This window comes from Rhinolophus ferrumequinum (assembly GCF_004115265.2).
Source record: "Rhinolophus ferrumequinum isolate MPI-CBG mRhiFer1 chromosome 15 unlocalized genomic scaffold, mRhiFer1_v1.p scaffold_54_arrow_ctg1_1, whole genome shotgun sequence".
Taxonomy (NCBI): domain Eukaryota; kingdom Metazoa; phylum Chordata; class Mammalia; order Chiroptera; family Rhinolophidae; genus Rhinolophus; species Rhinolophus ferrumequinum.
This window is the reverse complement of record NW_022680357.1, coordinates 12,794,064-12,820,125: the sequence shown is the minus strand read 5'-3', so window position 1 is coordinate 12,820,125 and position 26,062 is coordinate 12,794,064. Positions and strand designations below refer to the sequence as shown.

Below are 26,062 nucleotides of genomic sequence, written 5' to 3'. Positions count from 1 at the left end.
CTATTCTATTCCATTGGTCTCTCTCTCTGTCTTTATGCCAGAACCACACTGTTTCGATTACTGTAGCTCTTTGGTACATTTTGAAATCAGGAAATGTGACACCTCCAACTCTGTTTTTGTTTAAGAATGTTTTGGCTATCTAGGGTCCCTTGAGATTCCATGTGAATTTTAGGATGAATTTTTGTACTTCTGCAAAAAATTTGCATTGTGATGTTGATAGAATAGCACTGAATCTGCAGATTGCTTTGTGTAGTACTGACATCTCAATTAAGTCTAATCCTTGAACACGGGATACCTTTCCATTTATGTTTTTGGCTGATTTTCTGTAGTGACTCCTTTCTCGTTTCCTTTGTGCGTATTCTATAGATATGTCCTTTGTGGTTACCATGGGGATTATATATAACATCCTAAAGCTATGACTGCCACCTTCTATTGATACCAACTTCAGTTACACACAAAACTACTTCACAGCTACGTTCCTCCACTTTATGTTACAGATGTCACAAATTATATCTTTATATACTGTGTGGCCATTAATATAGTTATGATTCTTTTGTGCATTGGTCGCTTAAACCCTGTAGAAAACAAAAGAGGATTTGCAAACGAACTCACACCCCGTTGTCTGTGGGCCTCGTTCCCTCCACACTTCCACATGCCACGCTTCCTGCCACTCCCGTCCACGGCTTCACAGCCAAACCATGTGCTTTTCCCTGAGTTCTGAGTCAGACAAGACAGAAACCAGTCCCTCGGGCAGCCCACAGACAGGCCGGAATGCTGCAAACAAGTGCTGCTGGGCTCCTTCCGTCCTGAGGGAGGGAGCCAGCCAGGTACTGGGCCGCTTCTTTCTGACTGTGCCTAGTGGGAGGAGGTGAGCGAGGGTGGCATGTTCTCTACCCTCCTGAAGGTGGCTGGGTGTCCGTGTGGTTGGTATAGTCTGCTGACCGGTTTCCAGAGCTCTTACAAAGTTATTTCAGTCAGCCTGTAGTTTATTTAATGTTTCTGTGGGAGAGCGAGGGCCTGGGCCTTCCTGCATTAGCTTCCAAAGTGAGATTTTCTGTCACTTGTGAGACAGTGGTAAGCATGCAAAGACATGCACAAAAATCTAAAATGTGAGTCTATTTATTTAGTGCTAAATTTTAATATTTCGATTATGACCAATACTGCAACAACGAGAAATGCTACAAAGCTGCAAGGTGATTAGTCACTTAAAATATCACCAATCTTTGGGTGGTAAGTTCACAGAAGGATCAACATAAAGATTTCGTTAATACTTAGGACAACTTTGGAAACTCTTAATGTCCACCTCATTTAAGTATAGTCCTCTTTATAAAGATGTCACATATTATGTATTATATCCTGCCGAATCATACCGAATGTCTGTTACCACCTTGGTGTGACCCTGTTGGGGATTCACCAGTTAGTTAAAGTGACCATGGGGGGCCAGAATGTGGAAGCACACTAAGTATTAGAATTACTGTTATTCATTTTTGGTAACTGAGTTATGATACTTGACTAGACTGTACAGGAGAGGAAACAATGGCATGCATGTATTTCTTGGATGAGACAAACTAGAGCTGTCACTGGGACTCATAACAGGATGACCCCGGGTGATGTGTTAGACACTCACCTGCAGAAAAATCTCAAACCGTTGGCCTGATAAGAAGTCGTACGTTCAAACCCTGTGTGGGCCACACAGGTGCCCACACTTCCCGACATCTGCCCCAGGAGATGCACGGAGGACATGGAGCTCAGTGCTGGCTCGTTAGGTGCTCGGCAAGCGTTGGCCGTTATTCCTTATCATTGTCTCGATGGCATTCGATAAACGTTTCTTTATTTCCAGAGAAATGGAAAAGGCCTATTGTGCGTAATGCACTACCTTTGGCCCTTCCCATACTGGTCACAGGGGAGTTAAGACTTGGGATGGAAGACAACTTCACAGCTAACGCTGGACACCAACTCAAATCTAAGTGTGAATAGCGGCAGAGTCCTTTTTTTTTTTCTTCCTGTTGTTGTTCATTTACTTTGTTCTTTAGATTCCACAAATAAGTGAGAGCATATGGTATTTGTCTTTCTCTGTCTGACTTATTTCACTTAGCATAATACCCTCTAGGTCCATCCATGTTGCAAATGGTAAGATTTTATTCTTTTTATGGCTGAGTAACGTTCCATTTTATATACATACCACCTCTTCTTTATCCAGTCTTCTGTTGATGGACATTTGGGTTGCTTCCATATCTTTTTTTTTTTTTAATTAATCAGGTGCACAAGACAAAGTACTACTTAGACGTTTATCCTTTATATCCCTCACACAGTGACAACCCCCCTGCCCCCATCCACTACCCCTCTGACATCGCACAGAGCCATTACATTTCCACTGTCTCTATTCCTAATGCTGTACTCCGCTTCTTGCAAGTATGTACATACATATATATACATATACATATATATATATGTATGAAATTATAGTGGACATTATTGTTCAGCTTCAGCTTCAGGTGTACAGTGCGGCAATCAGGCATCTATCTACATCATCCCTGAGGTGGTGGCAGAGTCCTCTTGACACTTGCTATAAAAGGCATAGCTGAAGGGGTAACAATAGAAATTACTACAGTCTGTATCTCTGCTACCTTACTCAGAATTTTATCGCTGAGTATTTCTAATAAGTTTGTTTAATTCTGGTTATCTATATATGGGTGCATGGCTGGCCTATTAGACCTTGCTCATTTTCTTTGTTAGCTTAAACCCAAGGTCTCTATATTATAAATTGGCTGAAGGTTGTCTACCTGAAAAGTTGCTTGATACAATGGGAAAAAATAGATAGTAGATAAGTTTACCAAATTCTCCTGAGCTTGTCTTCCGGAAAATATGCAGAGTAACTGACCAACAAGGTTCCTTTCAGCACAACTTTGAATTCAGCACAGGCTCTGTTCTTGTAGCCCAGGCTTGAAAATTAACACAGATCCTGTCAGATCACAGGATAAATATCTGTGTTTATCATATTAATAAATGATTAATTAAGCGGCTTACGAAATTGCTCAGAGGAAAGTCTTCAGCTTAAAAGAACCAGTGTAACGGCTCCTGGTCCCCCCTGCGGCTAGCTGTCCTTAATTTCCTACAGCTTCTCATTGTTCATGCATAAAGGAAGCTGAGCTCCAATGTGTGATGTGTGTTCCATTAATATTTTGCCCAATTTCTTTCCAGCTGTACTTTGATCAGAACTAAAAAGACAAAAGAGCCCAAGGAAAAGCAGTTTTAGTCTCTTACAGGCCACACAGAAATATGTTTTTTCACTGTTAAAATTTACATTTTGAAGGAAGGACATGGTGGTGTATTGCACTGTCCACATTGCAAGGTCATTAGCATTTTAGCTCTGAGACTGCAAGACAAGTGCTTGAAAAAATCTTTTCTTTCCTAGATATTAGGTGGTAATTTTTTTTTTTTTTTGGTAGGGGATGTTTCTTTTACTTGCATACTTCCCTATAGGACTTAATCCCCCGGTATCTGTGTGTTCTGAAAAGAATTAAGGAGACTCTGTGTCCTAAGACATTTTGGAATAAGCAAAGCATTAAGAAATCTTGAGCCTAATTTCCTCTCAACTAATTATCTGTAAATATAATTTTTGAAGAACCTAAAAGAAATTCCCTACACTGCCTTGAACTATACATTAGGCCAAGTATTTAAAGAACTGAACAGGGAAATTAGAAGAATGTATTTAAGCCATAGGATTAAACATGCAGTATGAAATGATTAATCAACATATGAGAAAAACTTGGGTTAGGTAAACAGGAAGCGAAGTGAAATCTATGGCAGAGCTACGGAGAATGTGGTCTGTAGACCTTTGTTACTTGCCTGCGACAAGCACAGGAACTCTTACAGAAATCTGGTGGCACCCCACAATTTTTATTGTATTTTACAAGAGGATTAGCCCACTATGCACTAGAAATCAAACAAACCATATAAACAACAAACACACACTAGTCCTCCCTTACAAGCAATGTGAGAACCACCAGTCTATAGTAACTAACTTCACCATCCAACCCTTAAACCAAGTGTCCATTTTAAAGATTAAAAATTAAGAATCTCAAAGCATACCCAAAATACAAGACATTTATGTCTCTCTTTTATTATCTTTGCTTTGTAAGGACTATTTTAATAATAGTGATGAGACTGATTTTTCAGAGGTGGGGGTTCAATGACAATTCTAAAGCAGGAAAAAATAAATTGCAGAGGATTTTTCATTCATTAAAGCAATAGCACTTGCTGTGTGTTGGACCCCGTGTGTTCGGTATGAAGTTACCAAGACAAAATGAAGGGACACCCCTGCCTTCTGGAAACTTGATGTCTGATGAGAAGCAATGTTTTCAGGTACTTTCCTCTTCAACTACAAATGTGAAAGTATTATATTTAGGGATATATATATATATGTATATATATATATATATAGTTATTTTATATCAAGTGAGATGTCTGGACAAATTCTATAAACAAACACTAGAACAGTGAAAATAATTAAAGTACAAAATTTGCCAAAATGAGACCTAATTATCACTTCTAGATGACACAAAAATCTAAAAGATTTTATAGGCATCATAAAGTTTGCCTCTGTAGTTGATTAAAAAAACAAAAGGGGGCCAGCCCGGTGGCTCAGGCAATTAGAGCTCCATGCTCCTAACTCCGAAGGCTGCAGGTTCGATTCCCACATGGGCCAGTGGGCTCTCAACCACAAGGTTGCCAGTTCGATTCCTCGAGTCCCGTAAGGGATGGTGGGCAGCGCCCCTGCAACTAAGACTGAACACGGCACCTTGAGCTGAGCTGCCGCTGAGCTCCCGGATGGCTCAGTTAGTTGGAGCGCGTCCTCTCAACCACAAGGTTGCCGGTTCGACTCCCGCGACCCCTGCAACTAGAAACGGCAGCTGGACGTGGAGCTGAGCTTCGCCCTCCACAACTAAGACTGAAAGGACAATAACTTGAAGCTGAACGGTAACCTCCACAACTGAGATTGAAAGGACAACAACTTGACGTGGAAAAAAGTCCTGGAAGTACACACTGTTCCCCAATAAAGTCCTGTTCCCCTTCCCCAATGTAATCTTTAAAAAAAAAAAAACCACACAGAAAAACAAACAAAAGCCTACAACAATCCTACTTAAGGATTATCTTTCTTCCATATCCATGTAGCACAGTTAACAGAGAGATGTTTCTTTAATTGCATAAATAAAAGTATAGCAAGACTTTGTCCGATTCCTTACTTATAAATATGAAAACGTGCAACACAAGGGAATTTTATGAAGGACACAATTTAAGAAAGCCTCGAGGTACATGGCACAGGAATTACGTGCCAGGTCAAGCTGAGGGAACCAGCTCTGCTTCTAGATTCTCTGACTTATTTGAAGGTCTAAGTAAGGAGGGTACCATTCTCTAAAGTGGGGCTTCCCCCAGGCCTGGTGACAGGTCAGAGTGGTGGTGGTCTGCACACAGACAGAACAGGTGCTGCAGCAACGCTAGTGTGTTATCAAAACTAATGTCACGCTCAGGAAAGACCCGAGTCTCAGTGTGTGTTGCACTGATGACAAATAGACCATATTTATTCTTCAAGAAACACTGCTATTCCTTTTTTCCTTCACGGAATTCTGGAATGTCAGCCCACTGGGTGTGACTGCCTCTGGTTAAAGCTTCTCACTTATGAACTTAGCTGGAGACCAAGTTTCATGAGCAAAGTTAAAAACCCAACAGTGCAAGCAATGTTGGGACAAGGAGAATGCCATCTCCTACAGGTGGTGGTGTCATGAAGCCATCACTAGGTAGACAGTGACAAGGTCTGTGTTACTACAAGCTAAGGCCATGCTAATAGCTGTCTGATATCCTGACCTACTCAGCCAGAAGCAGAGAACAGACAGCCCCCATGGATAAGTACAACTGTTTTTTATGGTATTTACTTGCATACTTGACATTCTTGTTAGCCCTATTTTTAAAGCTCAAAACCGGGTGCAGCAAACATGTGAGAATACAGGAGGGGCTGGTCTCCCTCACCCTCCCTTTCTGCCTGAGACCTCAGGCCACGGGTTGGTCACTGACGCTCATCCTTCTGCCAGGCCAGCAAAGCCGAGAGGTTAGTCATTGCTGCCATGTAAGCTTCAACAGGACAATATGAGCTGTCACTACCCACACGACCTTTGATGAACTCAAGATGGAGAGGCTCTACTCTCAGACGGAGGGACACAAACACACGCGGCTTGCACAGTGGGCGTCAGCCAGCGCTCACGGTGCGGAATTCGATTCAACATTTCCTACGCACTTTTCTGTACCAGGCCCCGTGCGAGATGTTGCACATGTATGCACACGTGTGCACACACACACACACACGTAGTTCTTGTCCTCTCAGAGGCCCTCTCCTCATAGGCTCACATTTTCCTTAGAGGCATATACACAATAAACACATAAGTTAATATATTTCAGATCAAGGGTGGTAAGTGCAAGGAAGAAAACACTAACGACATAGTCACTAACAAATAGATATTCATGTATGAGAAGTGCTGTCAGAAAACATGCCAACATCTTGAATCCCCAAACTTCCATACCTCTGTGAACTCAGGCCTCCCTTGGGGTAAGGGTTGAGGCTGACACCTGCTGACTTCCTTTCTAACTCAAACATGCTATGATGCTAGGCTTTAACAAGAACATTTTCTACTGAACTTGACCAATCACATTAAGTAGGTCAATAGTTCTGACTTTAAAATAACAAAATACTATTCAAGTTTCAGTTAAGTCAAAAACACCATACGGAGAGATGAAAAACAAGTTATGTGCAGCATAGGAGTTCTTATAAAACCAACAGATACATGAACATGCATGGAAAAATAAGAAATGTTAATTTCCAATCAAAAAAAATTATTAGATTCCTTTGCATGCACTGGACGCAGTCCCCCATACAATCTGACACATAATAGGTGCTCAATAAATATTTGTTGAACAAATGAATTCAATCTTACCAAAATGAAGGAGCCAATTAAAACACTCAAAACTCCCAGCAGTGTGCAAGGCTTAAGGTAATATTACCTATGTGTGGTAAAGACATAGTGAGTGGAAATCTGTATTACCTTCCAGGAAGGCAGTTCAAGTGTCTATCTTCTGCCTACCGAAAGATCCACGTCCATTTCAGTATCTGGTAGTTATCCAAAGAAATGATGAGACAAGTACCCAACAAAAACCAGGGTATAGCAAATGTGACAGAATACAATAGAGGCTCTTGTTGTTTGTAGAAGAGTGAAAAATAGGAAACAACTCCAAATAACCAACAACAGGGAATTGGTTCAAGAAGACACAGTACATCAGTTCAAGTGAATACCATGTAGCAATTAAAGTGATATAAGTATCTATTTACTGACCAGAGACTATATCAAACTTAAAACTTCTATGCATTAGAGGACACTATCAACAGAGTGAAAAGGTGACACATGGGAGAAAATATTTGCAAATCATATATCTGACATGAGGTTAGCATCTAGAATATATAAAGAAGTACAACTCAACAATAGGAAAACCTGAAATAAAAAATAACCTGATTGAAAAACAGGCAAAGGACTTGAACAGACATTTCTCCAAAGATAATAAACAGATGGCCAATAAGCACACGAAAAGATGCTCAACATCACTAAGCATTAGAGAAATGCAACTCAAAACCACAAAGAGGTATGACTTCATACCACTGGAATGGCTAATTATCAAAAGAACATAAATCAACAAGTGTCAGCAAGGATGTGGAGAAACTGGGACCCCTGTCACTGTCGGGAGTATGAAATGGTGCAACCACTGTGGAAACCAGTGTGGAGGTTCCTTAACAAATTAAAAATAGAACGGCCATATGATCCAGCAATCCCACTGCTGGGTATATGCCCAAAAGATCTGAAAGTGGGGTCTCGAAGAGATGTTTCCACACCATGTTCACAGCACCATTATTCACAATAGCCACGAGATGGGAGCCCCCCCAACGGCTCTGACCGATGGGTAGACACCAGGGGCGTTGGCCATACAATGACAACTTATGCGGCCTTAAAAATAAAGGCGATCCTGTCACACGCTACAATATGGAGGAATCTTGAGCACATTACGTTAAGTGAAGTAAGCCGGTTACAAAAAGACAAATGCTGTGATTCCATGCAGATGTCTAAAGTAGTCAAACTCACAGAGAGAGAAACAGAACGGTGGGTACCAGGCCTGGGGGCAGGCAGGAACTGGGACTTGTTCAATGGGTATAGTTTCAGTTTTGCACGATGAAGAAGTTCTGGTGATGGTTGCACAACAAGGAGAGTACACGTAACACTACTGGACTGAACACCTTAAAATGGTGAAGATAATAAAAATAATAAGGTGGATTTTATGGTATGTGAATTATAGCCCCCAAAAAAGTTAGGTGGAAAAAATGTTAAAAGTGAGTTACAAAACTGTAAAATAAAAATGCATGTATAGGACAGAAATAAAATATAAGATTCTATTGAAAAATGTTAACAGTGGTTAGATTACAGGTGGGAAATCTTTACTTTCTTATATTTTCAGACTTGTCTTCTGGTGAGAATGTACTGATATGTAAAACACAAGATATATACTTGACATGTGAAAAACAAGACACATTCTCTATTTAAGGGTAAAAAAAAAAGAAAGGTCATACCTGGGCTGGAGTGTTTGCAGTAGCAGGAGATGGCGACTCATTCGCTTTTGGCTCACTTGGGGACGCGGCTGACCCCTGCGACTCCTGGCTGGCTGGCTGGTCTGGAGACAAAGCGTCACTGCTGTCTTCATCAAATGAGAAATCACCCTGAGTTTGGGGATACTCCTCCTTCCCAACACCTAAAGAAAGAAATGATACTTAACTTGTCTTGCCCTTGGAATACTAAGCTTAAAGTGAAAAAAGGAGGAGAAAGATTGTTTACTGTAAGAACTTAAGAAGCTGGTTCAAAAAAAAATAAACAAACATACTGTACTTCCCAATGGAAGGACCCCACTACCTATGATGAGTAGTTGGAAAAAATAAACCTGAATCAGATCAAGCCTCTGGCTCCAACTACCAGCGACAGGAAGTACAGGAAACACGAAAAGTTTTAGTGACACCTGGGAACACGTATGCATCCAGTGGAATCCAGAATGCGGAGATGCTAGAGGACAAAACAAGCTCGTCCATCACCTAATAAACAGAGACGGGAGGCGGCGGACTACCCACCCAAAAGAGTAAGACTTCAGAGGTGCATCAGCCAACGCAACGTGTGGGCCTCGTCTGGATCCTGATTTTGAGCTCAGCTGCTAAAACCCACTCCGAGGCAACGGGGAAAATGGGGCCATGACTGGGTCTCTTGTTAAGTCCCACGTCACAGAGCAGCCCGGCTATACTGTCACCTTATTTGGGGGCCCATTTTCTTGTGATTGAATGGAGTCATATTTAATTGTACTAAGAATTTTTGACTACAAGCTGCCTAAGTTTGAAACTCATACTAATGCAAAATAAGAAGTCCCAGCGTGTCATGGAACTATCATAGTGGAAAAAAAAGTGGGGGGGCATTAGTAACCAGGTAGCTAAGAGATGAAATGGATGGGTACTACCTTTTTTAACGGATACAACTACATTCATCTGCTGGTCGCCTTCCTGAACTAACACTAAACAAGCTGTTTATCTTTCCTGGAAGTAAACAGAACGAAAATAATGAAAAGTTGCAAAACTTATACAGAAACTCACCAGTATAATAGAGTAAGTTTGGCTTAGAAAACATGCTAATGAAATCAGAACTTAAAGACTAAAACCTCAGATATAAGTAGAATCTGTTCTTTGGTTAGAGACGCTGGTTTGTAATGCATAATACACAGCTGGCCCTCTGTACCGGCAGGTTCTGCATCCCCAGACTCGAATAGCCCCAGATTGCAAATATTGGGGGGGGGGGGAGAGTTACATTGTTGCTGACGTGCACTGTGTAGTCAGGCCTGGGATGGTTACATCTGTATTGAACTCCTACAGACTGTTTTCCTTGTCATGATCCCCTACACAATACAGTATAACAACTATGTACACAGCATTTACATTGTATTAGGTATTTATTACAAGTAATCGAGATGATTTCAAGTATGCAAGGTCGGGGGGAGGGGGAAATGTGTGTAGGTTATATGCAAATACCACGCCATTTTCTCTAGGGCACTTGGGCATCTGAGCACTGTGGTACCCACGGGGGCTCCTGGAACTAATCCACCTGGGACACCGAGGGACGACTACAGTAACAATAACGGAAATCAGTCTAGTGTCAATTTCTACTTCACCCAGAAAACAATCCTCATGATTGGTGCTGGGCTTTTTAACTCAATGTGTTTTAACCTAAAAATCACGAGAGTGTCTTCTCCCAGAAAAGGGTCCCGTTTAGAGACTTGCCTATAATTGCTTCCTTGACACTGGAGTCGACAGGCAGGATGTTCTTCTCCACCAGCTCCATAGGACCAGGCCTTTGTGCAATCTTTTCATTCAGATCATCGGCTAGACGAGCTCTTTTCAACTTCATCTGAGTGGCCTGCAGGGACGGCTCTGCAAACGTTTCTAAAGGAAGAAACACAGTTTAACCATGACTTGAATCACTATCTCTATTCCATAAAGCTATTTCAGGGCAACAAATTTAATTTAAACTGGCTTAAACATATGTGTGTGTTCTCAAGATATTTACGGCAAGAGAAGATGACTGTTTAAGAATGCTCCAGAATACAGCTTATATTTTTAGTCCTGAGTAGCTTTATCTTGTCTATGCAACATGGATGCCCTCAGACTCAAATTCACGTGAATTCAAGTGGAGAATGGGGCACTGCTATAGCTCATTTATGAAAAGAGGGCCCTATTCACATTTATTAGGTGTTGGGGACACAGAGGATGGACAAGACAGAGGTGGTCCACGGCCCAAGAAGTCACTGTTTTAGATTTGGCTTCATTGGAAAGTCAATTCCTAGAGGGGGGACGTCGTGTCTTAGGATGTAAGTGTCTCTGCAGGACTCACTGGGAAAAGCTACGAATTCCTGGATGGAGCCCTGTGTGTCTGAGCCGATCGATTGCTGTAATTAAGGATCTGGCTTTATTTCTGAATACATAACCTTGTATCTGTCAGGAACAGTCAAGTACTGTACATAGTAACAAATGTGCAGACGGAAGCATCAACTCATCTACTTACAAATTCATCAAGCTGTACAACAGATAAATATAACTTGTTCATTTACATAATTCTGTCAATTACTTGTGTTTATGGTAACTCTATCATTTTATTACATTGTCCTCAAATAATGATCAGGTGTTAGCCCAAAATTCCGAGTTGCAAGTTGCTTGTGTCTTAAATTATATACTAGGTCTTTTAATGAAATTCCCCATAGACATTCTCAGGATTAACTGATATTCTCCATTTTGTAGGTAAAACGTCCTGGGTGAAGCCCGAAGCTTACTCAAAGCCTGTGACCGATGAACTACTTTCCAGCAGGTCTGGGACAGCTGACCCTTGAACAACATGGGGGATTAGGGGCGCCGACTCCCCATACAGTCAAAAGTCCACGTATAATGTTTTTCTCCCCAAAAATTTAACTACTAATAGTCTACTGTTGACCAGAAGCCTGACTGACAACATACAGTCAACAAACACATATTTTGTATGTTATACATATATCACCTACTGCATTCTCACACTAGAGTAAGCCAGAAAAAAGAAAATGCTATTAAGAAAAACATAAGGAAGAGAAAATACATTTACCTTATTTTTTGAAATAAATAAGTGGACTTGCACAGTTCAAAGCCGTGCTGTTCAAGGGTCAACTGTACTTCTCTTTCCACTAGCTGAGTTACACGCTTACCAAGAGTCAACCCTGACTGCCCATAAAATAGTTCAAATCTGTTGGGATTGCAACTGTCAATACATATTTAACTAACATATTGACAATTTCATGGGAAAATGATAAACTTCAAAAATATAATTACTATTTCTTGGAAACCTAAGTTAAATGCTTTGGAACAACTTGATAAAGGTGAGTCATTAAAAAAAAAATCACTGTCAAAATAGGGCAATTAGCAAAGATTTGGGAAAACATTGGAAAATGTAGGATTTTTTTTTAGGACTTTATTGGGGAAGAGTGTGTACTTCTAGGACTTTTTTCTCTTTTTTCCAAGTCAAGTTGTTGTCCTTTCAGTCTTAGTTGTGGAGGGTGCAGCTCAGCTACAGGTCCAGCCACCACTGCCTGTTGCAGGGGGCACAGCCCACAATCCCTTGTGGGAGTCGAACCGGCAACCTTGTGGTTGAGAGGACGCGCTCCAACCAACTGAGCCATCCGGGAGCTCAGCGGCAGCTCAGCTCAAGGTGCCGTGTTCAATCTTAGTTGCAGGGGGCAGGGCCCACCATTCCTTGCAGGACTCAAGGAGTTGAACCGGCAACCTTATGGTTGAGAGCCCACTGGCCCATGTGGGAATCGAACCGGTAGCCTTCGGAGTTAGGAGCATGGAGCTCTAACCGCCTGAGCCACCGGGCAGGCCTCGAAAATGTAGGATTTTAAAACTCAGATTGCTTTTCAAGTCGTTAAGTTTTTGTTCCACTAAATGGAAGTGGTGGGAGATGTACAATAACTGTGCTTTGTTCAGGAAGGAGAACGTGGACTCCATTCATTAAAGCCTTTCCCAAAGGCAGAATTTTGGCAAATAAATGTACATTTCTGTAAGTTAAAATAACGTGTGGTCTTCTCATTTTATACTTTTCCTATATAACCATATAACCAACTGTGGCCCCAATCTTGTTATAAAACACTTCTAACCACCCAGGAAGGTGACAGGTGCAGACCACTGTTAGGGTGATATTTAATGCTTTTGTTAAGATCTCGGTAGGATAGTCTTCTGCCTTTCTGCTCTCTCCCACTAAGGCCATCTGAGAGGTATCAGGAATACGTTTGGAAAGAAAATATCTCAAAAGTAAACCATCAGAGGCTGGCATTTTGGTTCGTGTCTGTTCATAGTATGAACACAGTAGGAACCTCCTCATGTCCCTGAGATCGAACCTGGCTTTTAGCCGCTGAACTTCAGAAAATAATTAAGACTTTTGCCTGCCAAACATCCAATTCAATCCTAATTGGGATAATGTTAAAATAAGTGTGTGTGGGGGGGGTAAGGTGGGGGGAGGGTTTAAGGTAATTTTCAAATTATAGATGACATGTTAGTTCCTACTTCAAAAATCCCAACTTGAGAACAGATGTCCTAAAAGCATCACTTATGGTTCATTCATATACATGGTTAGGTTTTTAAACGTTGGGTAGTCTTCTTTTAAAAAAAAGCAAATATGATCCCTTTTGATAGTTAAATGTGTTTGTCTTTGTTTTAATTATATTAATAATACCTGTTATAGTCAGAAGGCAAGTGGAAAGAGACAGCACTTCTCCTACTAAAATGTCCCTTGTAGGGCAAGATATTTTCAGGCAGAGAAGGAGCCATGTATCGAGTTATTTACCAGGAAACTTGCTTCTCTGAAGATGTACTTTTCTCTGACAGCTGGTAGCTGCTCCTACCCAACCACTGGAGTTGTGGAAAAGCTTTTTTAGTCTAGTGGACTTCTGAGAACACAACCCAAAGTAGAGAAAGGCATATACCTCTCACCTCCTGCCCCAGATCTGAAGACAGATGCATAATTGTAGATTCTCTGGATTAGAAGAGACCCCACTTGGGGTTACAGAGACAAACGTGATACGTGGAACTTCTTTATAATATCCTTGATGTGCTTATTCCCTATCTCAGCAGCCTGTTTATTCCCTATAAAGCACTTTGACACTCTGTAATTATTTGTTTGGCCTGTTTCTTACCTGTCTGTGCCATTAGAATGTAAGCCCCGTGAGGACAAGCGTCCACCTGGCTCACCTGCTGGGCATCTGGCTCACTGGCCAGTGAATGAATGAGCACCTCTGATAACAGCAACCAAATCACTTCCTGACGATTTTATGTTGGGACACGTCTGACCATTAGGACATTATTCCTTCTGTTGAGCTACAACCTAAAACTTTGTAAAATCAACCTAACTCGGACACTAACGCTGTCATCAGGACAGAGAGAACAAACTGAAAGTTCCTCTTCCCTAATAATCGTTTCTAAATGTCTGAGAGTTTTCAGATTCTTTCTGTATCTTCTCAAGGTTTAACACACTCAGGGCTAGCACAGGCTTAAGGGCCTCGTCTTGTCCAGTAAATTGGTCAGAGAAGCAAAACAATGGCAGAAAATGTAACTTGGGGAATTTACAGTGCAAAACCAGAATGCATTGTCTTTAGAAAGAAAAACACCTGGCCTGAGCCGTGCGTCTCACCAAAGAGCTGACCCCACCAGCTTCACACGGGATGAGGCTAGCTCATCGAGAAAGTCTGGCCCCGTGAAGGGGGTGTGTGCTGACGGTCGGAGAGAGCTGGATTGTGCGTAAGCAGCAACCGAGAGAAAACGTGAGGTGTGGGTGTCATAGCAGGCAGACATAAAAGGGTCCAAGGAGCTGGAAATCTAGGGTTAGGCTTGTGGCTCTCACACCCTTTCTGACTCAGTGAGAGGGCACGTGTCCTTCACTGATGACAAAATCTTCCGGACCAAAAATGTTTTTCCACAACAGTGTGGTAGAGAAACCTATGGTACCAGCTGGTGGGGAAGAGTCAGTCCAGCAGCTGGTTATTTGGAGAATGAAACCTTCCCCATGTCTCTAACATAACATTTAACTTTGGCTCTTTATGCTGCTCTCCGATTTGGAGGATATCAGCCTGTGGGGTAAAAAGTTACTAAAGTGGGAACACACAGAAACAGCATTCTCACTTCTTCCCTTGAGCAAAATTCAGCAAAATAACAGAAATAAAACCTTCACCTTCTAAAATGTGCATCCTGACAAGTTCAGAGCGATCTGGCCGGCTCCTGATCTTGTGCTTCAAAAAGTTTTCGGTCTTAAAAAAAAAAGAGAAAGTCTTACCATAAATTGTTTATGACTTATTGTGGTTTTACATTTTTTCTCTCAAGGTACTTCATTTAAATAAATTGATATACTTTTGGTCATGATTTTAAGAGGAAGAAAAGAGTAGACATTAGTACTCTGAGAAACTATTATCCAATACATGATTTAAACTGCAGCCTTCAAAATCGTACGGGGATGTGAAATGTATGATGGTACAAACACTTTAAAACTTGGGAAAGGCATAACTTTGAAGTTGATTTTTTAACAGACATAGGATTTTGATCATTTTAAATATCTGAAATCAATAAAATCTACACTTCAGGTCAAGTAAAAATCCACCTAGATAATTTCCTAAAAGTTCTCATGTATTTTCTTGGATGAGTTAATATCTTTGATCATATTTTCTTATTCAGAACTGTACTCAACTCCAAACAATAAGTCTTTAAAATAGGTTTTATATTTTATAAGACTTTTAGAGATCATTTTGCATCCTGGGAAAAATCTTAAGGAATTTTTGGAACATGCTTTTCATAACACATGATAGAAGTTTTCCCTAAAATAAAAAGCATAGATGTGCATAACGGTATTTTTAAAGAAAAATATTAAACATTAGTTTGATGTGCAGCTATGACAGAGTCAACTCAAAGTCTTACGCAGAGTTGAACGTAGCAATATTCTTTCATTCAGCCAAATTCTCTCACTCTTGGTCAAATACACGCTCAGTAGGGAAACCACCAAAGAATCTGGTATCAGTATCTCACTGGGACAGCCTGTCTGCTAGGGTGACAAATGGCAGAATTACTCCACTATTATTCTAAAAACTGTGGTTAGACTCTGTAAGCAAGAAAGTGAAGAGGTGTGATGTGTCCTGTATGTACAAAAATTAGTTACTAGTTTTAAAAGAACAAAATGTGAACGTCACGTATTTTCTTCAAACTTCCAACATAAAACTACCCCAGAATATATTACCCTGTTTGCCATGTGTCCTGAAAATACACCGCATTTTCTCTACTGACATATGTGGAAGTAAGGTCACTAGTCCACAGGTACTTTAAAATACGAGAGAGAAGGAGAACATTTCAAACTGAGATTTCTTACTCTGGCTCGTTCCAAGCTTTTTATCTGCTCATGGAATGCCGCTGGGCTCTTCAAAGCTGTGAGAGGAAAAGAAATCATTTCCATGGTATAAATGGAGGAGTTCAGCCTTCAGCCAAATGTTACAGTACATCTTGTTGCTGTTTCCTCTTAATCTTATTAGTTTGCATCTACAGTTTCATTTATTTACTAGTTCCTTTAGGAGATCTGTAAAATGTGGAACCTTAAATGTTTCAGAATTGTGTATTTCACAAATAAAACAGGTGTACATTTAAAACAGAGTTGTATACATCATGACAATGCAAATATCAGGTCAGACTAGTTCTAACCAGTAGTTGGGGCAAATTACCATTACCGAGGGAACTGTGATGATTCCGTGACAGATTTTTGCTTTTGATGGAAATAATAAGCTACTGGGAAAAGCCCAGTGTCCTCGGGATATTTAACACTGAGTGATCTAACCTTGAACATGAGGACACTCTGCAGTGTTTACTAAAATATCACTCAACTATTGTTATTAATTGTCTTTGTAAAATTTTTTGCGTGTCTACCGTGTTTCCCCGAAAATAAGACCTAGCCAGGCAATCAGCTCTAATGAGTCTTTTGGAGCAAAAATTAATATAAGACCCGGTACTATATTATATTATACCTGGTATTATATGATATGATATGATATGGTATGATATGATATATTATATGGGACCCAGTCTTATAGTAAAATAAGACCGGATCTTACATTAATGTTTGCTCCAAAAGATGCACTGGAGCTGATGATCCGGCTAGGTCTTATTTTCGGGGAAGCAGGTATCCATCACTGTCTGATATAACGCCGTGCACTTACGACTCCGGGCAGTTAGATGACGGATGGGATGTAAGACTAGGCTTACTTGCTCCGTCACTTCCCAACCCTAACCCATCAGTCTCGGTAGCATTATGACTGTCAGGTCTGCTGGTACGTGAAGTGCTGCAAAGACGCCCAGCCCAAACAGGTTTGGCACCAGCTTCCAAAAGCGGAGCAGAGCCGGCTCGGCAGTGGTGTCTTACATGTCACAATTTGATCCTGCTTGATTGATCCTGTTCAGGAATGCAGTGCTGGCGAAATCGGGCAGATTATGAAACAAGCTTTGACTCTGTCACAATGTTAGCTTTAAGATAGTTAGCTACTCCATTAATAGGGGTCCAGAAAACAAAGTCTCATTGGGAAATAACTACTGCAGAGGAAAATTGTTCTGTATCATAAAGCAATACATTGTCCTATCAATGGTTCAGAAGATTGGCAGGCATAAAAGCGTAATTCCTTTCTTGATTTTTAAAGCAAAATAAGTTACTTCTTAGGTTGGCGACACTGAAGCCCGGTGCTTCCTTACAAACTCGTTTGGTAACTAAATACTGATTAAATGGCTACAACTGAAAGTGGAGTGGGACACAGGTGCTTCTTGGACATGCCCATTTTGTTACATCACGTGAGAGATGACAAAGACATTTAAATCTTACGTGGCATGATGCCCTGGTCCACTAGTTGCTCTCGCGTCCTCCTTTGTTGCAGCCTCAGCTGGAGCACTGTGGAAAGGAAATAAGCACCATTGGAGTTTAGAAGCAACTTACGAAGTTCCAGAGGAGACATAACTGAGCTTCACTGCACACCTTCTAATTCATAACTGAATAAGGATACTACCTGGCACCATCCACCTGTAAAAAGAACTTCAGTTCATGCTTTCTGCCTGTTTGGTGAACCTGGAAATTCTCTCGGAATATTTTCATTTTCTTAGTTAATAATCTTAATTTGATGAATAAAGCTAAGTACAGAGGATGCCAAAACAATGTATACACATTTTACAAAAGGAAAAAAACTGAATTAAAATTGTAATACTCAATATATACCAATAACAAAAGATGAATACAAGTCACGTTTGACTTCTGCAAATACAAGAGGTGCTCCAACTGGTTACCATCAACGTAATTTTAATACAGTGTTTTGCTTTCTTAAAGTGTGCATACTTTTTTTTTTGGCACCCAAAATACAAACACAATTGGCAAACAAACAAAAACAATTGGCTCATCCATTGTCTTATTTGTAGGAAGAGAAATGTGAAATTCTTTGACTTTCCTTAGTTTTATTCTTTTAAACGAGTTATAGCAAAAAACGTGTTTTAAGACTGACTTCTTTGGAGGGTCTTACGCCATCTGGAACAAATTTTAAATAGCTTTAATGAAGGTCAACTGCATAATAAAAAGTAGACCTACGAGCTATTACAAATGACCCCAGGGAAATCTTCTAAATTAAGAACTTAAAGTTTAATAATCTTTGCACAAACAAAACACCGTGTCTCGTTCCACAAGTTCTAAGAAATTCCCAAATTGATGGACACCTGATCATTTTAATAAAAAGAGTAAATAAATCATTAGGACTCGTACAAAACAAAGCATATATCACAAAATGTGGAAATCCAGTTTGCCAAATTTAATAAAAATAGACCCCCCCCCGCCCCCCTCCAGGTATCTCAAGTGGATTCTTTTCACAGCATCTCTGTATTTTTATCTGGAAAATGAGCCAATTTCAAAAAAGAGGAATATATGAAGTAACTTTGAAAAATACTTTCCATGGTTTACCTTACATTCAATTTTAGGTTTCCATTTTTATTTTTGTTTTAAACCCTGGATGAAAACCAAGGTTAGGATTATAAAGGGTCTGCTTAGCCAATTAAAAAAAAAAATTACCTATGTGTATTTCTTAAATGGCAGAGAAGGAAGACAGAGAATTTCCTAGTAAGGGGGTGCTGGCTGGACCAGCGGGCCGCCTTGCACCAGTCTCTACCCAGGCCTGAGTGCAGTACACAGGATGGCTCCTACCTGCAATAAACCCCCGAGGCCTGAAGATGCAGGGCCCGTGGCCTCATCCCTTTGCTTTCTGCTTGCCTGCGTGCTGATTCCAGAGCACAGCACAATCTTAGATGTGCTTCGAAAAGAGGCTAGACTGTAAAACAGCTTTTAAACATATTTTCTTATTCATTGGTAGATATGAATGTCATCCTTTATTAAAAACTGAAAACAAGTTTTTTTGCTTCTTTTGGGGGCCATCGGATCACAAAGTTTCATGACATCCCATTTAGAACTGAAGTAATTGACATAAGATTCTATTACACAAAGCAAAAGAAAAATGTAATGAGTCAAAAAAATATACTTATGTGTTTCTCACATTAAACTGTTTTGTGATACTTTGAATCAGTTATGCTCCAACACAAAGATCTTTTCCCTGATAATTTACAGTTTACTGAGGATAGTATGTTCCCAGTGTACTTTAGTAGGGACAAAAATAACCAAGGAGTGACCTGCAGATCGGATAGTACCCAAATGCCTGCATTCTCTAACAGTCTCCCGTGAATGTTAGAGTCAGTATTTGTCTAAAATTAAGATGGTCATAGTCAAGAGGTACAAATCCCAAGGAAAGGATTACTGAGAGGAGAAAATGGTCAGAACAATCCCCAGTTCAAAGGCTGACACTTCTGGAACACGGTGGTCCGTGTCTGTCGGAGAATCTCTAGCAGTCTCTTTCTTTTCTCCCAAGGGAGTCCTCAGAGAAAGGAGTAAAAAGAAAGGGTAATGAAAACATCAATAGCCCCCTTCTTTGGTTTAAAACAAACAAACAAACAAACAAAGCACTATACTTGTGAGACAAACGCGTCAAACACAACGTCTGCTTTTGGGCAAGGGCATGTTGGAATGATGGGCACATCTGCAACAATCTGATTTGCAAACCAACACTACGGCCACAGGTAGTCTCGGAGCCTCTCCTGATTCTACACTGGTCAGCCGCTCTCACGCACCTCGAGAGCAGCCCTGTCAGCTCTACTGTCTTTGATTAGAAATCACACTTTCGTGCTGACGTGCAAAGATATCTGCTACCATGAGGGTAACACACAAAATGAACGCATGTCACCTACCACCAATTGTTAAAACAAAACAAAAAACAGCCAAACGCAAACCATTTGTGTTTGCCATCCGGTCTGTTTGATGGCAAAACAAACAGTGGGTCCTACTTTGGTCAAAATGCTCGAAGGTAGGAGAGCAGTCTCCCCAATCAGCTCTCATCACTGCCTACATCCCCTTCCCAAGAAGCGACACCACACAAAAGGGTTACTCAGAGCAGCGCAGCAGGCAGTCTCCCCCAGGCAGGCTCATTTCTGAAGACATTAGGAAGAACACGTTGTACCAAGAGGAGGCACGTAAGCAGTCGTGTTGTGCAGGCGGTTGATGACCCTGCTTGATTTAGCTTCATCTGCACCAGTAGCTGGGCAGTCCTGGGCACTTTATATTGAAATGAGGCACCGGGCCCCATCAAGAGACGGGTGCACTGCCACTTTGGGTTCATGTTGAAACACAATTAGAGGATTTGTTCTTATGAAATATAACCAGTCACTCACAACTTGATAGAGGCTCTTCTGAGAACAAGTAATAGTTATCAAAAGAACTGATCAAATAGGTACAGACTCCTAATTCTGGAAAATATCGAACTTCCTTTTAGTACTTCCCACTCAACAAATTTGTAAAAAAGTTAATGTATAATAAATGACAACGGACATCTGAATCTCACAGAAGGTCCAAGGCCGGGAACAAGGCTTGAATGATGTGGACAGCTGAACTGCCCTGCAACGCTGGAAAACTAGACTCGGGCAGCACATGGCAGTGCTTATCCAGTACTGTGAAGGGGTAAGAGATCCTGCAAACCCGACTCCCTTAATGACCGGTTGTGGGATCAAGGTGCTTTACCAGGTTTTTGTGGGACCTTTCTGAATTAAGCCTGGAGATCAACTTCCTCCCTTTGCATCCCCCACACGCATGTCTGCATGGAAGGAGGGAAGGCCCAGATCACCAAATGCTACCAGGCCTGTCCCACAGATATAGTTCTTAAGACCACTGAGGACACCGGCACGCTGGCTGATCTGTGGACAACCTGGCACTGCAGTGTGGATGGGACCGCGTTTCTGTAGTCCAAGCTGAAGCCCAGGTGCTGGCCCAGCTCTGCTCTCCTTCACTGGCATGGGTGGTGGTGGTACAGCTGCCTAGGAAGCCAGTCTTCCCGGCCATCACCTCGTGTCCGAAAACTGAACCTGAGAACAGTCTCCCCCGGAGCCTGGCTGAGCTGATGAACTGTATTACAGGGCTGACATCATAGCTTCCGTCCTACTAGTGAACTCACTAAAACTCAGTATCCCCCATGGCCATCCTGCCACTAACTAACTACAAGCAAGAGAAGAAAACAGGTAAGTCTACAGAATTGTCAGGGAGAAAAAAGTTCAAAACACCCAGTGAGCGAGCGGCTACATCCTTTCAGAAAACAGAGGACACAGTCATCATAAGACTTGAAATAGAATTCATGTCACAATTGCTCACCTTTGAAAGTTTTCAGAGAATGTCTTTATCTTTGAAAAATAAACGAAAAGAATCTAACATATGGTCCTAAGAAATCCTCAAGTTTAAAATGGTTGGCTTTAAACCTGTTTAATCTTCCCCAAAAGGCTGGAGGGCAAATACAAAAAAGTGCACGCAGCTAGCATACAGCTGGCATTGTATCCTCGGTGCAGAAACAGGACACGGTGAGATGCAGGAACGGCTGTGTTTCCCGATGGCCAAGCTCACGAGAGGATGCAAAGGACCTGACCATCGCCAGGACGTGAGGTTCTCGGGGCACCTGCTTCCGGTGTGTTTCACATCTTTCTTAATTAGCCTCAGTCCAAGGCCTTTATTTGTTACTAAAAAATCTTTTCGCCTATTATGAAAGTCATAATATGTTCCCCATCCCCATGAGGTCCCTATCAGGCCTGGCCATAAGGAAAGGAGGCCAATTTCTCTGTGTGCAGACGATCATCTTTGAAATTAGAGTAGATGTGTCAGAATATGGATACAGACTATTCTACATTCTCTGCGTTTAGAGAAAACAAATTTAATTGTCGAATTTTTCCAAGGTGATGTGTCGTATTATTATCTCTTAGGACTAATGTTATGGTTTCCTATTATATTTCAACAAAGAGAAAAATACATGTACTTTTGAAAATTCTACTTAGTGTTATAGCAGATAAAAACTATATTGTGTCAACAGAACTGTTTTGAACTTGCTCTTTTTTTATCCAAGAAAAGTAAAAATTCAATTTTAACCACCATTCCAAAAAATGAAACGTAGCTTATCTAACGGTAAAGATGAAATGTCATTCTTATTCTGCATCACAAATAGTTCAGCTATTTAAAGTATCTTCTTTTAGTTCCTTACCCTGCTTCTTAAATGGTTTAAAGTGCTTTTAGAACAGAATTTTAGGATTCGTTTCCAATATGAAAACCCTTAAAATACAATACTGTCTTTCACATAATACTTATGCCTCACTTCAAAATTTCCAGCTGCTTTGGGAACCAAGATGATATGTCTATTCTCTTTTGCTTCTATAAGTAGAATGTTTGAAATGTTTCCTTAATATGACGTTATCAAAGGGCCTTTTCACAAGAAAGAAAAAAGAACCACATTATGTAGCATTTTAATAACATATAGCAGTTTAGCATGAATTGAATATACCAAAACGAAGCAGAGTTTTGGCCCAGGGGGTTTGTAAGGGGACATCTGAGGACTGTATATTATAAAAACAAGGCAGAAATGACATTTTCTGGGAAGCAGTATGGCAGACAGCCATTGTCTTGGAAATTCTTTATATAAATAGCTAGTTTTGGGGTATGAAGGGGGGTGGGTTGAGAAGGGGAGGGGAGGTGAGCAGCTGTCTGAAAGCTAGAGAGAGGACCCATGTATATTATTTAATTATGTGACACTGGACAGAATTAATGACAATGCAGAATCACGAGGGGTGAAAAAACAAAAATACCGGAGCAGTCAAGTGACAGTTGGGAAAACCAGAGGTAAAAGCAAAGATGGGAAGCTAAAGAATTGGAATTGACTACGTATAGATTCTCAAGTCAATACGAGGGAAAAAACAAAAAGAACCCAGACCCTAGTTTCGGGTTTTTAAAATATTTTCAAACAGATGTTTGAGTAGTTAAGAGAATAAAGTGGTTGGACTTTGGCATTGTTTAAATAGCATTAAATTAGGGGCTTGATCTTATAAAACAAGACAATTCAGAAAAGCCAACATCCTCACCCTCTTTTGAACTTAGCGCAGGAGGCTTATCCAGGCCTAAGTACCGCCTCAGGGCAGTTAATCGTGACGGCCCCTTCAGTTGGGTCCCAGCGTTTTATCAGCAGCAGTTCAGCAGTCAAGTTCACAACTGCATTTATTTCTTCAGGTAGGGGCAAAAGACATCTTAAAAAATTTATATTGAAAGGGCAAAAGACTGATGAACTACTCTTCCTTTACCTTAAAAATAAATGTGGAAATGTTGTTATTGTTAATATTACTGCTATTACTTTAGATACCTGCACAAGATAACCACTTTTTCCCAGATATAAAGCCATCAAGATTTTTTAAAAGACGTAATTTTTCAGAGCAGTTTTAGGTTTACAACAGAACTGAAAGGGAGGTACAGAGATTTCCCATACACCCCTGCTTCCCCCATCATCAGCAGGATTTTTAAAAAACGTAATTCCACAAAGATTCACGTATTTCGAGTTCTTTGCTGTGAATGGTTTACTTTGCAGTCAAGGGGTAAAAAGTCACATCCTGACGGATTTCCTACTGAGCCTGGGGCTCAGAAATACGCCACTATATGTACCACGAATACCTCTATTTAAAAATCTGTATTTTATAAGAAATTTTTCTATTTATTTGTTAAAATAAAGGTGACACATGCACATGAAAAAGGCATTAAAAAGTGAAAGTGCATGCCACCCTGGACCTTCAGTTCTTCTCCACAGGAGTAACCACTGTTAAATTCCTATGGCTCCAGAAAATCCTTTGTAAATATTTGGCAATATTAAATATAAAACATGCAAAGGAAATACATGGGGTTACATCATACTAGTCATGCACTTTGGTCATGTGGTTTGGAAAACATGAAATCTAGCTCATTCTTCTCACTGATTGTATCAATGGCTGTATCTGACATACGGATGTGTCAATTATATACACTTAAGTTTCTAGATATTTTGCCATTATAAACAATGCTGCAATGCTTATCCTGATTCATTTGTTGGCATGCTTTGATTTTATACACACACACACACACACACACACACACACACACACGCCTATTACATTTCTAATAATGGAACACACATTTAAAATTTTAATAGGGGCACTTTGTAATCCAAATGGTTCTACCAATTTGTATTCCCACTTACAAGGTTAAGGGTATACCTTTTTGGTCATTCCCTTCCCCACAATGTAAATCATCACATTTTAAAGTAACTTTAAATTCACTTCCTCTTACCTAAAATTACTGGTAATATCATCCCGAAATAACAGTAAAATTTGGTACACTTAATAAGCAGTAAAGGACCAAAAGACATCAAAAGAATCAGTGAGGGTTACGTGGGGCTGGGGGTTTGACTGGTCGTCAGAAGCTCAAGTTAAGCTTTCTCTTGTAAACCACACACTTATTTACAAATTTGGTAGAATTTTTCGGACGTTCTAGAGTAGAAACTTTAAGCACAAGACTTCCCATTTTTTATTTCAACTCCAACACAGCTGAGAGGGTGTAATGGCCAAATCTGAGATCTATTTACAATAAAAGCAACAGTGTGCGGTAAGGGATTGATGTTGTGTTTGAAGGAGAAAGACAAAACAAAGATGACCGCTGGGTTTCTGGCTAAAGCACCTGGTAGACCATTTACTGAGCTAAAGAGCACGGGCGGCCATCAGGGAGTTCAGTCTTGGACACGCTGGAATCGGAAGTGGAGCTCTGAAAGTGACAGCGGCTCTATGGGTCCAGATTCCAGAAGGCAGCTCTTGGCAGGAGCTTGGAATTTGGAAATTGTCACTTATGGAGTATTTGAAGCCACAGGAGTTTGCCAAGGTAGAGAATGTAGAAAGGCGAGGCAAGAAGCAGCCCATGCCTGCGCTCCTAGGAACCCCAACAACTCAAAGCACATTTGTAGGTCAGTTAGGAGATGAAGACACAACAAAGACGTCCGAGGAAGCTGCCCAGGAGGAGGAGCCTGGAGGGGTGTGCAAAGTGTTTCCAGAAAGGCGCCATGACCAACTGGTCCAAATGCTGCTGTTTTCATGCACGGAGGAGCTCCTTTTTGGAGTGATGGGTGGAAGTCACACTGGAGCAGGTTAAGGAAGAAAGGAGGAGCACAAGTGTGAATGACATGAATGGAAGCGATATTTTCAAGATGCCGCCCATGAAAGGTACCAAGGAGGGTGAAAAGGTTGGTGTGGCACTTCAGGCTGGAACATAGCTGAGCAAGCTTGTAAGATGAAGAGCGAGAGAGCGGAGGGGAGGGAGAGAGTGGGAATGAATGAATATGAATGAGAATGAACAAGAGACAAGAGGCAGCAGGTCCCTGGAAGGGGAGGGAGTTGGGAGCACACAGGACTGGCTTTGCGAAGAGACCCTTCCTCCATCAGAACAGGAAGGCAGAGAGGACTGGACGCAGCTGCAAATCGGTTTACAGCCTTGGTCTGGGAACCCAGGGAGTTCCCAGAGGATGGCTTTTAATTTCTCAGAGGAGGAAGAAGAAAGGTCATCTCTTGAAAGTGAGAGGAACGAAGGAAAAGTTAGTTTTGAGGCCAGTGAAACAGGTATGAAATAAATTGCAGACTCTGAAGAAAAAGCTGAGAAGACAAATGTGGTCATTTATTACCGAGATGCTTCAACTAATAATGGCGAAGCTTGGAGGAGAGAAGTTAGTCAGGAAACTGGCAAGTCACTCATTGGCTCCGAACTGCATCATTTTTATGAGAGAAAAAGACCGCAACATATAAAATAAGAACATTGGCAGCTCTTTCTAAAGCTCATTATATGAAATTTTAGCTACGAACAGTTAGTTGCAGCCTAGCGATTCCACCTCTAGGTGAACTGAAAAAATGGAAAACAGGGACTCACACACACATGCACGTACACACACGTTCACAGCAGTA

At 41.0% G+C, this 26,062-nt stretch overlaps 1 protein-coding gene and 1 long non-coding RNA gene across 7 annotated transcripts in view; one reads left to right on the top strand and one right to left on the bottom strand.

Moving 5' to 3' along the window:
- LOC117019848 (uncharacterized) overlaps nucleotides 1–12,128 on the top strand; it is a 57,420-nt gene extending 45,292 nt beyond the window's left edge. Inside the window, exon 3 of the long non-coding RNA XR_004422577.1 lies at nucleotides 11,417–12,128. This is a non-coding gene — a long non-coding RNA (uncharacterized LOC117019848). The remainder of the gene's footprint in view (nucleotides 1–11,416) is intronic.
- Nucleotides 1–26,062, bottom strand: part of MRTFB (myocardin related transcription factor B) — a 168,302-nt gene that overhangs the window by 27,426 nt on the left and 114,814 nt on the right. For all 6 annotated transcript variants that reach the window (XM_033102063.1, XM_033102062.1, XM_033102064.1 and 3 more), the window contains 5 exons: nucleotides 17,538–17,603; nucleotides 16,047–16,102; nucleotides 14,865–14,940; nucleotides 10,403–10,564; nucleotides 8,663–8,841 (listed from right to left, as the gene is read on the bottom strand). In XM_033102063.1, coding sequence (XP_032957954.1) covers nucleotides 8,663–8,841; nucleotides 10,403–10,564; nucleotides 14,865–14,940; nucleotides 16,047–16,102; nucleotides 17,538–17,603 — 539 coding nt within the window. The remainder of the gene's footprint in view (nucleotides 1–8,662; nucleotides 8,842–10,402; nucleotides 10,565–14,864; nucleotides 14,941–16,046; nucleotides 16,103–17,537; nucleotides 17,604–26,062) is intronic.